The 21018-nt window shown below is 38.4% G+C and overlaps 1 protein-coding gene across 9 annotated transcripts in view; it reads right to left on the minus strand.

Moving 5' to 3' along the window:
- RHOT1 (ras homolog family member T1) overlaps nt 1-21018 on the minus strand; it is a 68595-nt gene that overhangs the window by 21385 nt on the left and 26192 nt on the right. For all 9 annotated transcript variants that reach the window (XR_009491515.1, XM_005219997.3, XM_005219996.4 and 6 more), the window contains 8 exon segments: nt 18733-18841; nt 18310-18411; nt 7206-7304; nt 6573-6681; nt 5659-5779; nt 3396-3480; nt 2664-2809; nt 1300-1400 (listed from right to left, as the gene is read on the minus strand). Coding sequence is in view for 8 of the 9 variants with exons in the window: in XM_005219997.3 (XP_005220054.2) it covers nt 1300-1400; nt 2664-2809; nt 3396-3480; nt 5659-5779; nt 6573-6681; nt 7206-7304; nt 18310-18411; nt 18733-18841 (872 nt within the window). In the remaining variant the exon portion in view is untranslated.

Here is a 21018-nt window from a genome sequence, read left to right on the forward strand (position 1 = left end):
TCTTTTTTTCTATTACTGTCGTAACAAATTATAAACTGAAAGATGCCACCTCAAAACATTACTCTCGGATCTATAAACAGAAAGGCGGTAGGCACTCTAGATTTCCAAGGTAAATCTGTGAAAGAGGCAGTGCTGAAAACAACCCTGCATCAGCAGAGCCACGGGCATCTTTCTCGAGGGAAAGAGACCTCCTTAAGCTGCACCCAAAGATCTGATTACAAGAAAGCTCACCAGAGACACTATTTATAGTAGCAAAAAACTGAAAATGATAAAAAACACAAAATTATGGAATAGTTCAGTAAGTATATTATAGACTATCCATATGATTAGACTTTATATAATATTAAAGGTATATAAAATACACATCGATAATAGAAATATGTCCACAATATTTTGTTGAGTGAAAGAACCTCATGCTGGCTAATTCCTTATTCTTTGGTGCTGAAGTAAATACTGTCTAACTGGTTAAGTATTTTAAAGGGTACTTGCTCTGTCAATTTCTCATAGGCTGTCTTCTTGTAACAGGGCTTCCTGTAAGATACGTGCCTATTTTTTCCCACCAATTAGGATATAAAAACTTCTTGAAATGATCAGTTCCCTAATTTATTATTTCATATTATATCTATACATATTTTTTAAGTGGAGCACATTGTTTGGCAAGAATGCCTGTTTAACATTACAAGATCTGTAAAAAATTTATTAATGTGGTAAAAGATTATAAAACTGAGATGTACAATCAGTTCAATATCAGGATCATGTGTTAATACACATTGTTTTTAATGTTAAAAGAAAATTAAAACACAAGATGGACTGTAAATACTTTTAATGTCTATCAGATCAGATCAGTCGCTCAGTCGTGTCCGACTCTTTGCGACCCCATGAATCGCAGCACGCCAGGCCTCCCTGTCCATCACCAGAGTTCACCCAGACTCACGTCCATCGAGTCAGTGATGCCATCCAGCCATCTCATCCTCTGTCGTCCCCTTCTCCTCATGCCCACAATCCCTCCCAGCATCAGAGTCTTTTCCAATGAGTCAACTCTTCACATTAATGTCTATAGCCTTCCCTAATTTTCATCCATGAAGTACCCTCAGGGGTAGACTAGAAGTAAAACCTTTACTCTTTCTTTCTTGATAAATAAGAAATCGAGCATTTCAATTCAAAAGAGATTATCAAATTATGGGCAAACAAGAGTATAAACAGGAAGACTAATGAAGATGCATTTATTTTCACTCTTTTTACATATGAAACTGGAATCTTGAAAAAAAAAATCTAATTAAAGAGTATTTACACACTTACCTGTGATGGCTGAAGCCTGAGATTCTTGTTCAGTCAATATTGAATAGCCTAGATAACCCAAATACTCCAGGCACCGCTGTACATCTAAATAGGTCGTGAGCCTAGGAAAAAGTTGAAAACACGAGAAGTTTCTAAAAGAATATCTATTTAAAAAAATCACAACAGCTCAAATAATTTAACACCAGACCCAGGTAATTTTTGTCAGACTGCTTTAATTTCCCACATGCCCAAACATGGCTCTTCCTACAGTGACATTCTTAGGGCAGAGAAGAAAGAGGAGAATGCAATGTAAGGGGGCTCCTGTACCTACTCCATCGGCCTGGAGAGAGCAAAGCCACACAGATGAGCTTTAACCTTGGTGCCCTAGGTAAGATCTACAGCACAGATATTTTATGTTACCTGCTTCCCCAGTTACATACTGTACTGCAAATACTGGCTAGCTAAGGATTTAATTCTGAAAGGGCTTGCAAAAGGTGCAAAACTAAAAGGTTGAAAGGCACTTGAAATTAGTTGGCCTTTCTTATGAGATGAAAAAAAAGAACAGATCCTGGTGTTGAGAAAGTTATTCTCACCAAGGTTAAAGTATTAAATCATTATGTATAAGCAGAAGATTTTCCTATCGCCCTAGACAAGAGGTCAACTTTGCTGTATCTAGACCGTAGACACCCTCACTAAGCCTAAGAGTACATTCAAAGCAATCAACAATCCCTCAAAGCGTCTTCCACGTCAAGTAAAATATGCTCTCCCCACATTCCAAAAAATATGGGTTTCCCAGGTGGTGCTAATGGTTAAGAACCCATATGCCAATGCAGGAGATATAAGAGACGCGGGTTTGATCCCCGAGTCAGGAAGATTCCCTAGAGGAAGGCATGGCAACCCACTCCAGTATTCTTGCCTGGAGAATCCCATGAACAGAGGAGCCTGGCAGGCTATAGTCCACAGGGTCACAAAGAGTTGGACATGACTAAAGTGACTTAGCACACACATATTCCAAAAATAAAAGAATTGTGCAATAAAAGTGATGATTCCTATTCCCTTAATCAAAAAAGTATTAAAACACAACATTGCAAATCAACTATACTCCAATAAAATTGTTTTTAAAGTATTAATGTTTAGTTCCATTTTGATATTAATGTTTCCCTGTACATAATCCAAAAGCAAGCACATCCCTTCCTGATAAATTTATAAACATCTATAGTTCATCTTAGCGATAGCAGCGGCACTATATTAATAAATTCTGCTCACAGGCAGCTAAGATAGAAGTATTTCATAACATCTGACAAATTCACAAAATAACGCATGTAATGTACCACAATTTCAAAGCAGCTGTAACTCTAGAGGAAAGAAGTGAGCTCTATACTCACGTCCACTGGGAAAGGAATCCCTGGTAGGTTATCCATCCTTTTTCATTTGTACAAACTGTGTTATTCACATCTGGCCCCCAAGGTATGTAAGGGAAAACTTTAAACAAATCTTTAAGCTCATCAGGTGACAAAGCACAGTCTCTATCCTGAAGATACACAAGGAAGTATACATAATGTTTAGATATCTAAGAGGATAATTCCCAAACACAAGAGCCTCCTAATCTTGTAAAGCTATGCTTCCAAAAACTAACCCATGAAAATAAATTTTACATTTTATCAAGAAAACTCCTTGCATGTATGTATGGAAACCTATGCAAAAATCTATCAGAAACTAGACTTTTTCATCTTGAGAAAATAATAAAGTAAATAAGAAAAAGTACTTTTGCTTGTTTTAAGAGCTTTTGAATAATTTTTGGCTGTGTGACATGAGCGGGGCTAGTGGTAAAGAATACGTCTGCCGATGCAGGAGGCATAAGAGACATGAGTTTGATCCCTGGGTCAGGAAGATCCCCTGGAGAAGGAAATGGCAACCCATTCCAGTATTCTTGCCTAGAGAACCCCTTGGACAGAGAAGCCTAGTGGGCTAGAGTCCACGGGGTTACAAAAAGCTGCACATGACTGAAGCGACTTAGCACACATGACATGAGCACCCAATAGCTCAGCAAATAGAGCTACATTATTCACAGAAAAACATTTATCATATATCACAGAAAGCTGCAGCCGAAAGCTTACCAAATCATGCTTATCAAAAGTGCTTTGGAGAAACAAATATGCGTGATGATTTAATTCAGTAGTGCAATCAGGAGGTATTTTTAGCCTGATGATGAAAAAAAAAAAGTAAAATAAATCATTAATCAAATATTAAAATTTAATTTGAGAAATGAATATGAAATTGCAACAAGTTCTTTTTGTAAGATGAAAGCACTTACAGAATATGTTTGCTGCAGCCATTTAGACTTTCCCAGGGGAAGTCACTGCATTGCTATGGCAATCCTCAGAAGAGCCGTAATAGTGCTCCTTCCAAGGTGACATATACATTTCCTTAACTATCTGAAGGGCAGGTTGTATTAAAAAACGTACAGACAATACTGATTAAACTGTAATTAGTTTCTAGTAGTTTCTCCTACAAACCAATTGTAAGTCAAAATTATGAGCTTTATACAGTATCAACATTGTAATGAGTTAAAAATGATGTGAAGAGATGTTATTTCTGCCTGATGTGATTTCTGACCCACCCTAAATTTGAATCCATAAACATTTATCAAATGCACTGAGATACTGGGGGCGTGAAAACACGACAGGCTCTCTACCTCTAGGGAACCACATTCAAGCTGGAGACAGAACACAAGTAGATAACCTCACTATCTCAGCAGAAAGAGGCAACGGCTGAGTGGGCAAACTACAGATGCTGAGGAGCTCCTGAGAAAGCAGACGCCTTGGTCTGGGGACAGGAAGGTGTCAGCACTGCTGAGAGACACTGTACTTGGACTGAGACCTGAAGGGTAACAGACACGAACTGGGTTGGAGAGAGAAGAAGGAAGAGTAAAAATACCATGGGCAGAAGCCCAGGGTGGGAAATAATATCTGATTTGCAGACCAGAAGTAGTTTAGTATTTACTTCTAGAGTGAAGGCAGAGAGTGAGTCGGAGCAGACCAGATCAGGAATGACTTTCTATACCTGGTTAAGAAGCTTGGGCTTTACCCTGTCTTGAAGGCAAAGTGACATGGCAAAATCTGTGTTATGTATCTATCAGTATTAATTCTTGCCACAACATGAAGGGTGGGAGTAGAGAGTTTAATAAGGAGACTCAAGATGTGGCTCTAAAGGGGCTATTTTACAAAAAATTAAAGGTAGAGTGCACAAAGAAATTAAAAGAGATTTTAGTCTAAGTCACAAAGCCATAAAAGATGGAGTTTCCTTACTGTCATACTTTACAAAGCAATAAGCAACTTTCTATGTTCTGTAGAATTTATCTACCCACATAAATGGCACAGAAAAGAAAGCTTGATAAAAAGATCTTGGGACAAATGCATTCATTCCATACTTATTTATTGAAAAATCTGGCAAATTACTTGAGCCAAGTTTGAATAACTTTGACAAGGGAAGTTTCAACTTAGAACTGATTAATGGGCCAGGAATCCAACCAGAAAGTATTTTGCTTCCTCGGTGATGGGGAAGGAAAAAATGACAGTTTTTCTGAACCCTTACATGGAGAGCTAGCAGTACCATGCTAAAATTTAAAAAAAAAGGAGAACATGAAGATAATGTGCTACTGAAAGAATGAAGAAAAAAGGCAAAAGGCTCAAAGGCCTGATCCTGGGAAGTCACCTCCCTGAGAAGCCTACTTCCCTTGGGTACAGAAGAGGCATCCTACAGTTACGCAGTCTCCTACCAGGATGATGCTGGGTTCATTGCTAAACAAGCAGAACTTAAACACATCATTACTTAAAGGAAAATAACCACAGAGAGACTGGTTGCTTAGGAAAAGTACTTTATCCTAAACTGAGAACAGCCTATAAAACTCAGGGAGGACAAAGAAAAATGCTAACCAATGTATTTTTGACTCCTTTGATTCTAAAAACAAGTTCATCTAGCTTCTCTTATCTCCTTCCTCAATCAAACGAATGTTAAAATATAACTGTATTCTCCGTAAGAAGAAGAGCAAGAGGCTGAGCCATGCTATAACTCAGTGGCTCTTAAGTGGGGATCATCTCACTCCCACGGGCACATTTCTGGCTGTCACGACTAGGGGAAGAGGTGTTGTTGGCATCTAAGGATGTGCTAATAAACATCCTGTAACGCATAGAACAGGCTCTACAATAATGAATTATCTGGTCCAAAATGGCGTTAACAGTGCCGAGGTTGAGAAACCCTGCTATAAACAGCTCTATAAATCTAAATTATTCCTAAGTAGCTCAAAGCCTACTACCTACGTGCTAAATAAAACTTTAAAATGCTGGCAAGTGAAATCAATTAGAAGCCAAAGGTACATACAAGGGGAATAAATACTCGGGTGTCAAATCCAGATCGTCATCATAACCAAATCGTCGAAGCACAGTCCAAGTAGTCTCATGTCTCCCTCTCTGAATAAAAAGTGTGTGTAAAAAAAGAAAACCTGAAATAAAATAAATTAGTAAGTACAGCTGATGTGAAAATGGGTACAGGGTCACACGGGAGGCGAGCACGTAACACACAATGGCAAGAGCTACACTCAACGACCACACGTGCACTAGCTGTGCATACTGAAGGTCCGATCAAAACCAGGTTCACGCGTGTCGCAAAGAGCTGATTTCAGAATGTATCTGTAATTCAGATACATTCAGATATCTGTAATGTATCTGTAATTCAGAATGAATATGTAACTTCATATACACCCAAGTCAGCAAAGGTGGTACTGGATCAAAGGGCCAAAAACACATCCCAAGGTGTATACTGACATTCACAAAGTTATACGATAAAAACAAATGAAATCATTTCCGACATCTGTGTGCTTATTTCTATAACGAGAAAATTGGTTTCTGATTTCACTGTGGCTCTGTAACATATTTTACTCGGTACTTGGAACATTCGGTACTTGGTAAATTTGACTGGGAGACAAAATGTCTTCCTTAAAAATAATTTCTATTTAGAGGATGCTTATGAGTAATAAGAATTTTAAGATAAATTTGTTTCAGAATTCTTTTATCTTCAGAGGGAACTCTGCACTCTTGAAATCCAATAAATTTCCCTATCTCTAATTTATACTGACAGTGGAGGTAATTATTCCCACCGATGGCCTGCCTGCTAGAATTTTAGTTACACTAATAAACACAGACGCTTCCCTAAACATCTAGATAGCACTATAGACTGTTGCCTGCTGCCAAATTTTTTAAAAGTTTGAAAGGAGGAGAAAAGCACCTTTCACCCACCTTTCAGTGTCAATCCACCGTCAGCCACACCATCACTTATATGTTTTCTGACCACATTTTTGACATCTTCCAGAGCTTGAGGGGCTAAGGGAGTGTTAAAACAAATTCTCTGGCAAAAGACATAAAAATAAAGTTAAAAACAAATCAGCATTAAAGTCACAAATAATACAAATATTAATCCACAGAGCAACATTAAACCAAAGAGTTGTAACCAAAGGAAACAAATTCTGAATTAGGACAGCCTCTACTTTGTATTAAGTAAAGCATGTCCGACCAAGAAGGGCATGTTCTCCCTATCTCCCACATGGGGTTCCTAAAACACAGAGCTCTTTGTGTAACTATGTTATACAAAACCAAGAAGGAAAAATAATTCAGAATTCAGACTTCAAGTCATTCTTAATACACCCATTGTACACTGTGAAATGACACTCTCTCAGAGTCCCCTCAACTCCTAAGCAAAAGAGATTTTATCCCATAGGTAAAGATTAAATAGCCTGATGTCAGAGAGATTTTACATGAAAGAAATGCATGTTTATCAAAATACCATTGGTCATGCCAATAAATTTTTACAGCTTTTCTCAGCAAAAAAAAAAAAATCAAGATATACAAATATCTGAAATAAGAGAAAGCTACCTGGAAGAAGTTGAGTTCAGCATCATTGAGTGTACCATCATTATCTTGATCAGATATTTTGAATATACGAGTAAGGGCTTTTATACAGGCTGGTTTCATCTACAGATCATTGAGGAAAAATAAATTGTTTTAATGCAAATAGTTGGGATTTTAAAATATGATTTTCATAAATATATTGAGAATTCTGAATGTTTTCACTGTCAAATACATAACATCAAATATAAACAACATGAAAACTTAACTAAAGCAAAGCCACTTTTATCTTCAAGCCACTTTAAGTAAATGAGACAATATTTACTTGGACCAGTATCTGGAATAGTTAAACACTCCCTTCATGACCACATACCTCTGAAGATGAGCAAAAGAGAAACCCATCTTTTGAAAAAGTCATTCTTCCAGTTATTTAGAAGAAATGCCCTCTCTCATTCCATGAGCTGACTTATAGAACTATCGCAAAGGCTTTTCTCTCTCAACTTCTCTGATTTTTGACCTTCTAGCAGCAAAATAGGACTAAATGTTTCAATCTGTAACTTGTGTTTATGTGTGTATGTACTGAAGCTGGGATATAAAATGTACTTCTTCCCAAGAACATGACAAAACAGCACTGGTTGATGTGCAAAAGTTCTTTTTTTTTTTTTTTTTTACTACTTGCCTATTATAAGAATTATATTCTTCAAAAAAAGAACCTTGCCTTTTGTGACTCTGTAAAACTTTTATAAGAAAAGCTGCTAGAAATGTATTCTGACAATTTTTATTTTAGGATTTATAATGGATAGAACAAATATTTGACTATTTAAGGCCCACGTGCTTCTAATTTGTATAACTGCTATAGGAAAATCATGGTCAACAATTCTGAGAAAATAAAACTTTCAGGGAGATTTTTGAACGCTGAAAATGTGGAGGGAGATATCTTATGGACATCTGAGTGCGAGAAATGAGCTGCTGAGGTGAGGAAATGAATACTTGTTAGTTTATCTACTCCCATGATAGGGCTAACCAGAGAGGCAGTAATGATGAGTTTTGGTCACACTATCATAACAAACCTAAATGCATAAAATAATTTCTTTTAAAAATAGTAAGGAACAGTTATCTTCCAAAATATGCACAATTCCTCCTCCTCCTCCTTTTTTTTTTTTTTTTGGTTTAAATAGGGGCTCTAGGAGAGCAATTTGATAGAATAATAAAAAGCCAAAATCTAAGATACAGAGAGATTAGAAAGAACTGAGAAAAAAAAGTCAAACATTTAGGGAGCATGGTTAGGGATGTCTTTATAAAAAAAATGCTAAATGGACTATAACCTATCACATCCATAATCATAAATAACTTTAACATTTTTATTTTGTATTGGGGTATAGCCAATTAACAATTTTGCTGATAGTTTCAGGAGAACAGCAAAGAGACTCAGCCATACATATACATGTAATTGATAACTCTTTAAGTAAAAACAAGTTATTGCTTCTGTAAATATGATCCTAATATTAGATATTCAAGATTACTAAAGATCACATTATATTTTATTTTCTCTTCTTTTATTTTATTTTTTTTTTTTGGAGGATTTGAGAAATGTCATTTATTTTCACTTAGCAGTATAACAACTTGATTTTTTAACAATCAGATCCTCACATACTTAGCTAATTCACAATTAAACAATAGTAAGTAAAAAATTTTTTATGGCACTCTCAACTCAAAGGTTTATTTACTGAATAGGTAACTGTTAATATTTCTTCAGCATATCAGCTGCTACTGCTGCTAAGTCGCTTCAGTCGTGTCCGACTCTGTGCGACCCCATAGATAGCAGCCCACCAGGCTCTGCCATCCCTGGGATTCTCCAGGCAAGAACACTGGAGTGGGCTGCCATTTTCTTCTCCATTTCGTGAAAGTGAAAAGTGAAAGTGAAGTCGCTCAGTCGCGACCGACTCCTGGCGACCCCATGGACTGTAGCCCACCAGGCTCCTCCATCCATGGGATTTTCTAGGCAAGAGTACTGGAGTGGCTTGCCATTGCCTTCTCCATATTTTCTCTTCTTTTAAAAATCTGTTGCATAATAATCTAGATGTTTCAAAAAGGAGCAATAGGTAGAATGATGCAAAAACCAGAATCTAAAAATAACTATTTATTTGCACGTGTTATTTCCTTGTATCATAAAATGCTATGATAAAAAAAAATTAACTGAAGAAAAATGAACAGTGATGCATTTTTCATTAAAGCCTGAAATGCATCAGAAGCTAAAGTGCTCTAAGGTACTGGCTCAATATGATATTTAAATATTAACCATCTTAAAATACAACACAAAAAATGACTACTTCTTAAACGCATCAAAAATTACACTTCAGTAAAACTTTAAAATGTGTTGTTTAGTTGCTAAGTCATGTTCAACTCTTTTGTGACCCCATCTTTTGTAGCCCAAGTTCCTCTGTCCATGAGATTTTCCAGGCAAGAATACTGGAATGGGGTGCCATTTCCTTCTCCAGGGTATCTTCCTGACCCAGGGATTGAACCCATGTCTCTTGAATTGGCAGGATTCTTTACCACAGAGCCACAAGGCAAATCCCACCCCTCTCCACCCACCCCTGTACAACTTTTACAGTAATAAAAATAAACTCACTTTGCATGTAAGTAATCTAATCCTCACACAGATCTGTTTCATTATTAGGTAAGCAGAGGACTCCATGGGTCATACAGAGTCCATCAAACCACTGGAAACATATTTCCAGTTCAGGCTTTAATTATCTTGATTTGACCTACCTACCTCAAATCTATGTTAAAAGGTTATGAATGTTATCTAAATAAAAGATTCTATTGTAAGTTTAGACTCAAGGCTTCTACTTGTATAAATCAAGGCATATAGTCTCTAAACGTTACAGATTCTACCTTAGGCAGGTATGCCTAAGAAATGACTAACAGATGGTAGTCATTAGGGAAGGGAGGCTTAGCAGATTAGCAGAACTAATAATAGGCCTAAGAAAAAAGTAGCAATTAGAGAACTGAGAACAAACTAACGGAGGGGATTCAATGTACTGCCAGGCTAAGCTCAGAGGTAAATCTCTATAGAATGAGACTGCCTACTGGACTGCTAGGAAAGTTCCAGAATCTGTATTTTAAACAAGTATTTTAACCTAGTGACTATTATGAGGTGAATTTCGGAAATATTGAATAAAGGGCAAGTTCAGTTCAATTCAGTCGCTTAGTCCTGTCTGAATCTGTGCAACCCCATGAATCGCAGCATGCCAGGCCTCCCTGTCCATCACCAACTCCCGGAGTTCACTCAGACTCACGTCCATCAAGTCAGTGATGCCATCCAGCCATCTCATCCTCTGTCGTCCCCTTCTCCTCCTGCCCCCAATCCCTCCCAGCATGAGTCTTTTCCAATGAGTCAACTCTTCACATGAGGTGGCCAAAGTACTGGAGTTTCAGCTTTAGCATCATTTCTTCCAAAGAAATCCCAGGACTGATCTCCTTTAGAATGCACTGGTGGGATCTCCTTGCAGTCCAAGGGACTCTCAAGAGTCTTCTCCAACACCACAGTTCAAAAGCATCAATTCTTCGGCGTTCAGCTTTCTTCACAGTCTAACTTTTTGTTGGCAAAGTAACGTCTCTGCTTTTGAATATGCTATCTAGGTTGGTCATAACTTTCCTTCCAAGGAGTAAGCGTCTTTTAATTTCATGGCTGCAATCACCATCTGTAGTGATTTTGGAACCCCAAAAACTAAGTCTGACACTGTTTCCATTGTTTCCCCATCTATTTCCCATGAAGTGATGGGACCGGATGCCATGATCTTAGTTTTCTGAATGTTGAGCTTAAAGCCAACTTTTTCACACTCCTCTTTCACCTTCATCAAGAGGCTCTTTAGTTCTTCTTCCCTTTCTGCCATAAGGGTGGTGTCATCTGCATATCTGAAGTTACTGATATTTCTCCCAGCAATCTTGATTCCAGCTTGTGCTTCTTCCAGCCCAGCGTTTCTCATGATGTACTCTGCATATAAGTTAAATAAACAGGGTGACAATATACAGCCTTGACATACTCCTTTTCCTATTTGGAACCAGTCTGTTGTTCCATGTCCAGTTCCACCGGTTGCTTTCTGACCTGCATATAGGTTTCTCAAGAGGCAGGTGAGGTGGTCTGGTATTCCCATCTCTTTCAGAATTTTCCACAGTTTCTTGTGATCCACACAGTCAAAGGCTTTGGCATAGTCAAGAAAGCAGAAATAGATGTTTTTCTGCAACTCTCTTGCTTTTTCCATGATCCAGCGGATGTTGGCAATTTGATCTCTGGTTCCTCTGCCTTTTCTAAAACCAGCTTGAACATCTGGAAGTTCACAGTTCACGTACTGCTGAAGCCTGGCTTGGAGAATTTTGAGCATTACTTTACTAGCATGTGAGATGAGTGCAATCGTGCAGTAGTTTGAGCATTCTTTGGCATTGCCTTTCTTCGGGATTGGAATGAAAACTGACCTTTTCCAGTCCTGTGGCCACTGCTGAGTTTTCCAGATTTGCTGGTATATTGAGTGTAGCACTTTCACAGCATCATCTTTCAGGATTTGGAATAGCTCAACTGGAATTCCATCACCTCCACTAGCTTTGTTCGTAGTGATGCTTTCTAAGGCCCACTTGACTTCACATTCCAGGATGTCTGGCTCTAGGTCAGTGATCACACCATCGTGATTACCTGTGTCGTGAAGATCTTTTTTGTACAGTTCTTCTGTGTATTCTTGCCACCTCTTCTTACTATCTTCTGCTTCTGTTAGGTCCATACCATTTCTGTCCTTTATCGAGCCCATCTTTGCATGAAATGTTCCCTTGGTATCTCTAATTTTCTTGAAGAGATCTCTGCTGCTGCTAAGTCACTTCAGTCATGTCCAACTCTGTGCAAACCCATAGACGGTAACCCACCAGGCTCCCCTGCCCCTGGAATTCTCCAGGCAAGAACACTGGAGTGGGTTGCCATTTCCTTCTCCAATGCATGAAAGTGAAAAGTGAAAGTGAAGGCGCTCAGTCGTGTCCAACCCTCAGCGACCCCATGACTGCAGCCTTCCAGGCTCCTCCGTCCATGGGATTTTCCAGGCAAGAGTACACTGGGGTGGGGTGCCAAAGAGATCTCTAGTCTTCCCATTCTGTTGTTTCCCTCTATTTCTTTGCACTGATTGCTGAGGAAGGCTTTCTTATCTCTTCTTGCTATTCTTTGAAACTCTGCATTCAGATGCTTATATCTTTCCTTTTCTTCTTTGCTTTTCACTTCTCTTCTTTTCACAGCTATTTGTAAGGCCTCCCCAGACAGCCATTTTGCTTTTTTGCATTTCTTTTCCGTGGGGATGGTCTTGATCCCTGTCTCCTGTACAATGTCACGAACCTCCATCCATAGTTCATCAGGCACTCTTATCAGATTTAGTCCCTTAAATCTATTTCTCACTTCCACTGTATAATCATAAGGGATTTGATTCAGGTCATACCTGAATGTCTAGTGGTTTTCCCTACTTTTTTCAATTTAAGTCTGAATTTGCCAATAAGGAGTTCATGATGAGAGTCACAGTCAGCTCCTGGTCTTGTGTTTTGCTGACTGTATACAGCTTCTCCATCTTTGGCTGCAAAGAATATAATCAATCTGATTTCGGTGTTGACCATCTGGTGATGTCCATGTGTAGAGCCTTCTCTTGTGTTGTTGGAAGAGGGTGTTTGTTATGACCAGTGCATTCTCTTAACAAAAACCTTTGCCCTGCTTCATTCCATATTCCAAGGCCAAATTTGCCTGTTACTCCAGCTGTTTCTTGACTTCCTACTTTAGCATTCCAGTCCCCTATAATGAAAAGGACATCTTTTTTGGGTGTTAGTTCTAAAAGGTCTTGTAGGTCTTCATAGAACCGTTCAACTTCAGCTTCTTCAGCATTACTGGTTGGGGCATAGACGTGGATTACTGTGATATTGAATGGTTCGCCTTGGAAACGAACAGAGATCATTCTGTCGTTCTTGAGATTGCATCCAAGTACTGCATTTTGGACTCTCTTGTTGATCATAATGGCTACTCCATTTCTTCTGAGGGATTCCTGCCCGCAGTAGTAGACATAATGGTCATCTGAGTTAAATTCACCCATTCCAGTCCATTTTAGTTCACTGATTCCTAGAATGTCGATGTTTACTCTTGCCATCTCCTGTTTGACCACTTCTAATTTGCCTTGATTCATGGAACTAACATTCCAGGTTCCTACGCAATATTGCTCTTTACAGCATCGGACCTTGCTTATATTACCAGTCACATCCACAACTGGGTATTGTATTTGCTTTGGCTCCATCCCTTCATTCTTTCTGGAGTTATTTCTCCACTGATCTCCAGTAGCAAGTTAGAAAGAAACATTTCAATTAAGAATATAAACCAGGATTAAGGAAGACTAAATCAGGATCAGATTAAGGGATAACTCAGATTCATATTTCAGAGAAGGCAATGGCACCCCACTCCAGTACTCTTGCCTGGAAAATCCCATGGACAGAGGAGCCTGGTAGGCTGCAGTCCATGGGGTCGCTAAGAGTCGGACACAACTGAGCGCCTTCACTTTCACTTTTCCTTTCATGCATTGGAGAAGGAAATGGCAACCCACTCCAGTGTTCTTGCCTGGAGAATCCCAGGGATGGGGGAGCCTGATGGGCTGCTGTCTATGGGGTTGCACAGAGTCAGACACGACTGAAGCGACTTAGCAGCAGCAGCAGCAGCAGATTAATATTTATACCAGAGGTCAGCACTTTTATGGTAAAGCAATTAATAAAGACATAATAATAATGTCTAAGAATAAATAAAGACACAGCAAATACTTTAGGCATTGGGTGCCAATCGGCAAAATCAAGGATATCATGTAGGTACTTACACAGCAAGAAATAACCAAATTTCCACAAAGTTTTTATGAATTAAATTTAAAATATAATAATAAGTGAATATACCTTTACTCTATAGGTCTACTAATATTACAGAAGGATAGACTTCTTCTTGGAGGGATATCGATTGGCTTAGTTGGGGTTCAAAGTCAGTGTTCCCTATCTTGTAATAAACTATAATGGAATATCAGTTCAGTTCAGTTCAGTCGCGTCTGACTCTTTGTGACCCCATCGATTATACACTCTGGAGAAGGAAATTATATAATGGAATATAATCTGCAAAAAATCCTACAAAAACAAAAAAGACCACTATGATACATACCCAAAACTAACTCAGTATTGTAAATCAATTATACTTTAATTAAAAAAAAAGCTAGCTTTTCCTACCATGAAAATCAATTGCAGATATTCATCTATTAATGCTGATCTGTAATGAGATTTAACATATTTCATCTCTGAAAATGTCTTTTTAACAATCCCAATAGTGACACTGATCCATAAACATATAACTTTCTTTGAGCACATTCATCACTTGGAAGGCATTTATAGAATTCTATTTCATTCTTTTCGTGATATTTGCCTGTTAACATGTCATACACTGCAGATTAATCAGTTCCAACTGAAGGCTGGGTGGAAGTTCCTCAACTGCATGGTCAAATGGATTAGGAAATTAAAAAACTTCCTTTGCATGTGCATCAAGGTCCAAAAAAAAGTGATGCTGGGATTATAGCTCAGAAAGTATATCTGTTTTGCCATCTGAAGATCCACTTGTTTTCTCTTCTTGTTTTGGCATATGTATGTACTGGTAATAAAAAAAATAAAATGCTACTGTACAGGGGTCCATGTGGCACATGAGATGCTGCTGCCAAGTCTGCAGTGTGTCAGTGCAGTTCGCAGGGCGACGAGCAGTGGTGTGATGACAGTTACCACAGACAAGCTCTGCTACAACCACAGGACTGCCTTCACAGCAGGAAAGTGCAGACAGACGTGAGGGAATGAACACGGCTGTGCTGCAATAAAGCTTACCTATGAACCATGAAATCCGAAGGCCTTATAAATTTCCCCATATCTCAAAACATTATTCTTTTTGACTTTTTCCCCAATCATTAAAAAATGCAAAATGTATCTTAGCTCACAGGCTATATAAAAGCTGGTGGCGGTCAACAGATGAATGGATAAAGTAGCTGTGGTACATATATATGATGGAATATTACTCAGCCATAAAAAGCAATGCTAATGACTGACTCATTCGAGTCAGTTCTAATGAGGTGGATGAATCTAGAGTCTATTATATACAGTGAAGGGAGTCAGAAAGAGAAAAACAAGTACATATACTAACGCAATATATGTAATCTAGAAAGATGGTACTGATGAAATTATTTGCAGAGCAGCAATGGAGACACAGACATACAGAACAGACTTATGGACGTGGTGGCAGGGAGGAAAGGGTGGGATGTATGGAGAGAATAAGATGGAAACATACATTACCATATGTAAAATAGATAGCCAATGGGAATTTGCTGTATGACTCAGGGAACTCAAACCGGGGCTCTGTAACAATCTAGAGAGGGGGGATGGGGAGGGAGGTTCAAGAGGAAGGGGACATATCTATATCTATGGCTGATTCATGCTGATGCTTGGCAGAACCAACATAATTCTGTAAAGGAATTATACTTTAATTAAAAAAAAAAAAAGAAGGTGGCAGGCCAAATTTGGCCCATGGGTCAGTTCTCCAATCATTCACCTATACTATAAATTTTTCCCGAAAAAAGTCTTTTCAGGAAACTTTTTTTCCCCAGCAAACTTCTATTCCTTAAAAATTCAAAATAACAACAAAAGAAACAAATAGCTCAATTAAGAGATGGATAAAATACTTAAACAGACCTTTCTCCAAAGGAGATATACAAATGGCCAATAAACACAAGAAATGATGTTCAATATCATTAGCCATCATGGAAATGCAGTTCAAACAACGTAAGACACCACTCCCATCTACCAGGATGACTACAAACAAACAAAGGCCAGGGGGAGGATAATAGGTGCTGGCAAAGATGTGGGGAAATTGGGACTTTAATTTTAGTGGTTCCTCAATATGAGTGAAACATAGAATTACCATGTGACCTAGTAATTCCACCTCTAAACAGACATTCAAAACAGGGGTTCAAACTTGTGTGTGAATGTTCTTAGCAGTATTCACAATAGCCAAAAGGTGGAAGCAACCCAGTTATCTACCAAACAGTTGAATGGATAAACAAAATATGCTATATGCATACAATGAAGTGTCATTTGACCGTAAAAAGGAATGAAGTACTAGTAATGCTACAACATGGATGTACCTTGGAAACATTACACTACATCAAAGAAGCCAGACACAGAAGACCACATATTGTATGATTCCATTCATATGAAATGCCAAGAATAGGCAAATTCAGAGAGACAGAGAGTAGACTAGTGGTTGCCAAAAAGTAGGGGAAGGGGGAGGAGGGAATGGAAGTTACTGCTAATGGGTACAGGGTTTCTCTGGGGGTGATGAAATGCTCTGAAATCAGACAATGACGAACATACAACTTTGTGAATACACTAAAAATCACTGAAAAGAACAAAAAAGTGAACTTTATGGTATGTGAGTTATATCTCAATATAAAATTTAATTTTAAAAGTCTATGGTGTGGAGAAGGAAATGGCAACCCACTCCAGTATCCTTGCCTGGAAAATCCCATGGACAGGAGTCTGGTGGGCTACAATCCATGGGGTCGTAAAGAATTGGACACAACTGAGTATCTGAGCATGTTAGGTAAGGACCACTAAACTTCCCTCTCTCATTACTGAGTGGGTGTTCGCCTGTTTCTGCACATTTCAGCATGAACCTGGCGTAAGAGAAATTGCTTCAGACTGAGAGTGCCCGTCTGCTCCCCTGCAGGTGCGTGGGAGCCTGGGGCTTCTTGGGGGGAAGTGATGCCCTTGCTTATGGGAGTTGGACTCCTTTGGTGCTGCCTTGAGCCAAGGATGGTTAGGGAGGGGAAGTGCAGCATCAAATTAAGTGCAGTGGCTGGCTAATAGCTTTCTTATAGATCAGTAATCAATCAGAATTAAAAACCGAGAAACAAAAAGAAAAAATAAAAATAACATTAAAAACCCAGCACCATGAAAGAAGAAGAAAGGAAACAAAATATTTATGTATAAATCTAACAAAATATGTACAAGATCTTTGTGAAGGTAAACTACAAAGCTCTAGGTCTATACGTACAATAGAACATTATTTAGCCTTTAAAAAAAATTTCTGAAACATGCTACAGTGTGAGTGACTCTTGAAGACACTAAGCTACGTGAAATAATCCAGGGGCAAAGGACAAATTCTGTAGGATTCCATGTATATGAGATACCAAGAGTAGTCAGATTCAGAGACAGAAGGTAGCATGGTTATTGCCAAGAATGGGAAGGAGGGAATGGAAAGTTATTGTCTAATGGGTTGCGAGTTCCAGTTTGAGAAGTTGAAATTCTGTACATGAATGGTGGTATTGGTACAACAACGTGCATGTCTGTAATGCTACTGAACTGCATATTTTAAAACATTAAATTTCATCTTATTTTTTTTTCTCACAATAAAAAAAAAGACCAAAATTCTGGTTAAAAAAAAAAAAGTCTATGGTGATTGGCTGTGGAAAGAACCAGAACGTATGAAATTCCTTACGTTTATTGACTTAAATAATTTTGCCTGTTACACGTAATTAAAAAAAAAAAAAAAACCTTTATACTTTGGCAGAAAAAAAGTCTATGGTAAAATATCATTAAATTTTAGATATTTCATTAAGGAATTACTATGTTTCTAAGCTATGGAACAAAAGGGAGTATTCCAATTGTATTATATATCATATCCATGTCAAATAATTATACAAGTTTTTCACTTGTATGTGTTACTAAGTTTGTGAATTTTATAGTAGCAAAGCAAATAGACTATTAGTTAAGTCTTTGGACTTTTTGTTGTTATAGTTGCCAATTCTTCTGTTTATTTTAATTACATTTCTTAAAATAGTATTTGACCTGGCATATTATTCTGAGCATTAAATGTGACTGTCTTTGAAAAGTACCTAGGAAATATAACAGTTTAATAAGTAATTAATTTAAATTTCAGCAGTTTAGATGAATACTTAAGAGTTACTAACAATCAGTATCATAATGGAGTGATAATGTGCTACCTACACATTCCAGTCCTTACTAACATGGTCTGATGGGATGGAGGGTTTACCTCTTTCTCCTCTGGGCAGTACAAGGGCCCTGTAGGATGAAGAACTGCTTTCTGTGCATAATAGAAGAGCTCTGATATGTTCTTCAGATTTTTTGCTGAACACTGAAAAGAAAATTTTAAATGTTTCACTCTGAAAGCAATTCAGAGAGAGAGAGCTAAGAACATTTAAAAAAATGTTTTCTTTTTAAACTATCAAGATTCCTTGAAGAAACTGAAAAAATCCATTTTTTTAGTGGATATCACCATATGATAGACTACAAAGAGCCCAGAGACCAGTTCCAAGTTCTCTGTTTTATTTGATTTACATGATTTCACAAACAGGAAATTTATTCCACCCCACATCTTCCCCCATCTCCTACTCTGAACCTCAATTTAGTGAGAATTCACCAACTGTAAATTTCAAAATGAAATGAGAATGCCTACCTCCACACAGGTTTCTATTTCTGTGTACTGGTTCATAATAGGAAGGATGGTCTCCATACTACTATATTCCACCAGGTCAGATTTGTTCCCAACCAGTATCAAAGGCAGCCTGAAATAAACAGGGCACATGGTAATAATAAGGAAGGCAAAAGACATTAGATTTTATTTTAATGTACATTGTAACCTAGTAAAGTACAATGATAAAGTTATTGAAGAGGGCAAACTATACATGGTAATCAGGGAACAATCCCTCTGACAAAGCGGCATTTGAGGCAAGGAGTGAAGGATAAGATGGAACCTGTCAGGTGAAGAGCCTGGAGAGAGCTGGCTGGGACGAAGCGACAGCATGTGGAAAAGCCCCAAACTGAAGAAACATCCCCATGAGTCTGGAGAACAGAAAAATGCCAGAGCGGCTGAGGAGTACTGGTCAAAGGGGAAGACACATAAAGCGGACCTGGAGGGACAAGCAAAGGCCAGATGCAAAACGACTTTACAGCTACAGTACAGAGAGTGTGTTTTAAGTGTAAAATGACAGGATCTGATAGACATTTTAAAATGCAGTCACTTGTTATCTTTTAGAGATACATACTGAAATAGTTAGAGTATGATATGATGTCTGATTTGTTCAAAATGATCCCAAAGGAAGGGGTAATAAATGAAACAACACTGGCCATGAGTTGTTAATCGTTGAAGCTGGATGATACAGAGGGATTCATTATATTATTCTACTTTTGTATATATTTGATTTTTTTTCAATAATAAAAAAGTTCTTTTAATGTGGTATCCTGGATTAGGGTAGTGGAGACAGAGAGGAAATTTTCAGATTTGAGATATATTTTTGAAGTAGAACAGATAGGAGCAACAGTAGATTAGATATGGAGATTGAAGGAAATTAGAAATCAAGAAAAGTACATAGATCTTTTTGGCTGGACAAAAGGATTAAATTTTTTTCCATTTTTAAAGTTTTAATTGAATTTGTTACAATATATTGCTTCTGTTTTGTATTTTGGTCCTTTGGCCCAGAGGTATGTGGGATCCTAGTTCCCCGTTCAGTTCAGTTCAGTCGCTCAGTCGTGTCCAACTCTTTGCGACCCCATGAATCACAGCACGCCAGGCCTCCCTGTCCATTACCAACTCCCGGAGTTCACTCAGACTCACGTCCATCAAGTCAGTGATGCCATCCAGCCATCTCATCCTCTGTCGTCCCCTTCTCCTCCTGCCCCCAATCCCTCCCAGCATCAGAGTTTTTTCCAATGAGTCAACTCTTCGCATGAGGTAGCCAAAGTACTGGAGTTTCAGCTTTAGCATCATTCCTTCCAAAGAAATCCCAGGGCTGATCTCCTTCAGAATGGACTGGTTGGATCTCCTTGCAGTCCAAGGGACTCTCAAGAGTCTTCTCCAACACCACAGTTCAAAAGCATCAATTCTTTGGCGCTCAGCCTTCTTCACAGTCCAACTCTCACATCCATACACGACTACTGGAAAAACCATAGCCTTGACTAGACGGACCTTTGTTGGCAAAGCAATGTCTCTGCTTTTGAATATGCTATCTAGGTTGGTCGTAACTTTCCTTCCAAGGAGCAAGCGTCTTTTAATTTCATGGCTGCAGTCACCATCTGCAGTGATTTTGGAGCCCCCCAAAATAAAGTCTGACACTGTTTCCACTGTTTCCCCATCTATTTTCCATGAAGTGATGGGACCAGATGCCATGATCTTTATTTTCTGAATGTTGAGCTTTAAGCCAACTTTTTCACTCTCCACTTTCACTTTCATCAAGAGGCTTTTTAGTTCCTCTTCGCTTTCTGCCATAAGGGTGGTATCATCTGCATATCGGAGGTTATTGATATTTCTCCCAGCAATCTTGATTCCAGCTTGTGCTTCTTCCAGTCCAGCGTTTCTCATGATGTACTCAACCATTGGACTGCCAGGGAAGTCCCCAAAATGAACAGATCTTTGGAGACAGAAAAGATTGAGAAATCTGGGGGTGGGGGCAGTGGGGAATAGGCAGGAAATAAAGAATTTTATTTTCAATAAATTAAATGTGAAAGGCCTATCATAAATCTGAATGGGGATTACCAAGGAGAACTAGCCCAGTAGAGAACAATTATTTGTACAACCCATAAGAGAGCTTAAAGAGAAGGCAAATCATCTAGCTGGGATTCCAAATTATAAAAGAAACACTTGCAGGCATTTATTTAACCACCTAGTGTGGTTATTATGTGTAAATGGACCGGCCCACTACATAACCCAAACATAGATTGTTAATAGAGCCAGGAGAGTTCCCAA

This window comes from Bos taurus, chromosome 19 (assembly GCF_002263795.3).
Source record: "Bos taurus isolate L1 Dominette 01449 registration number 42190680 breed Hereford chromosome 19, ARS-UCD2.0, whole genome shotgun sequence".
Classification (NCBI taxonomy): Eukaryota; Metazoa; Chordata; class Mammalia; order Artiodactyla; family Bovidae; genus Bos; species Bos taurus.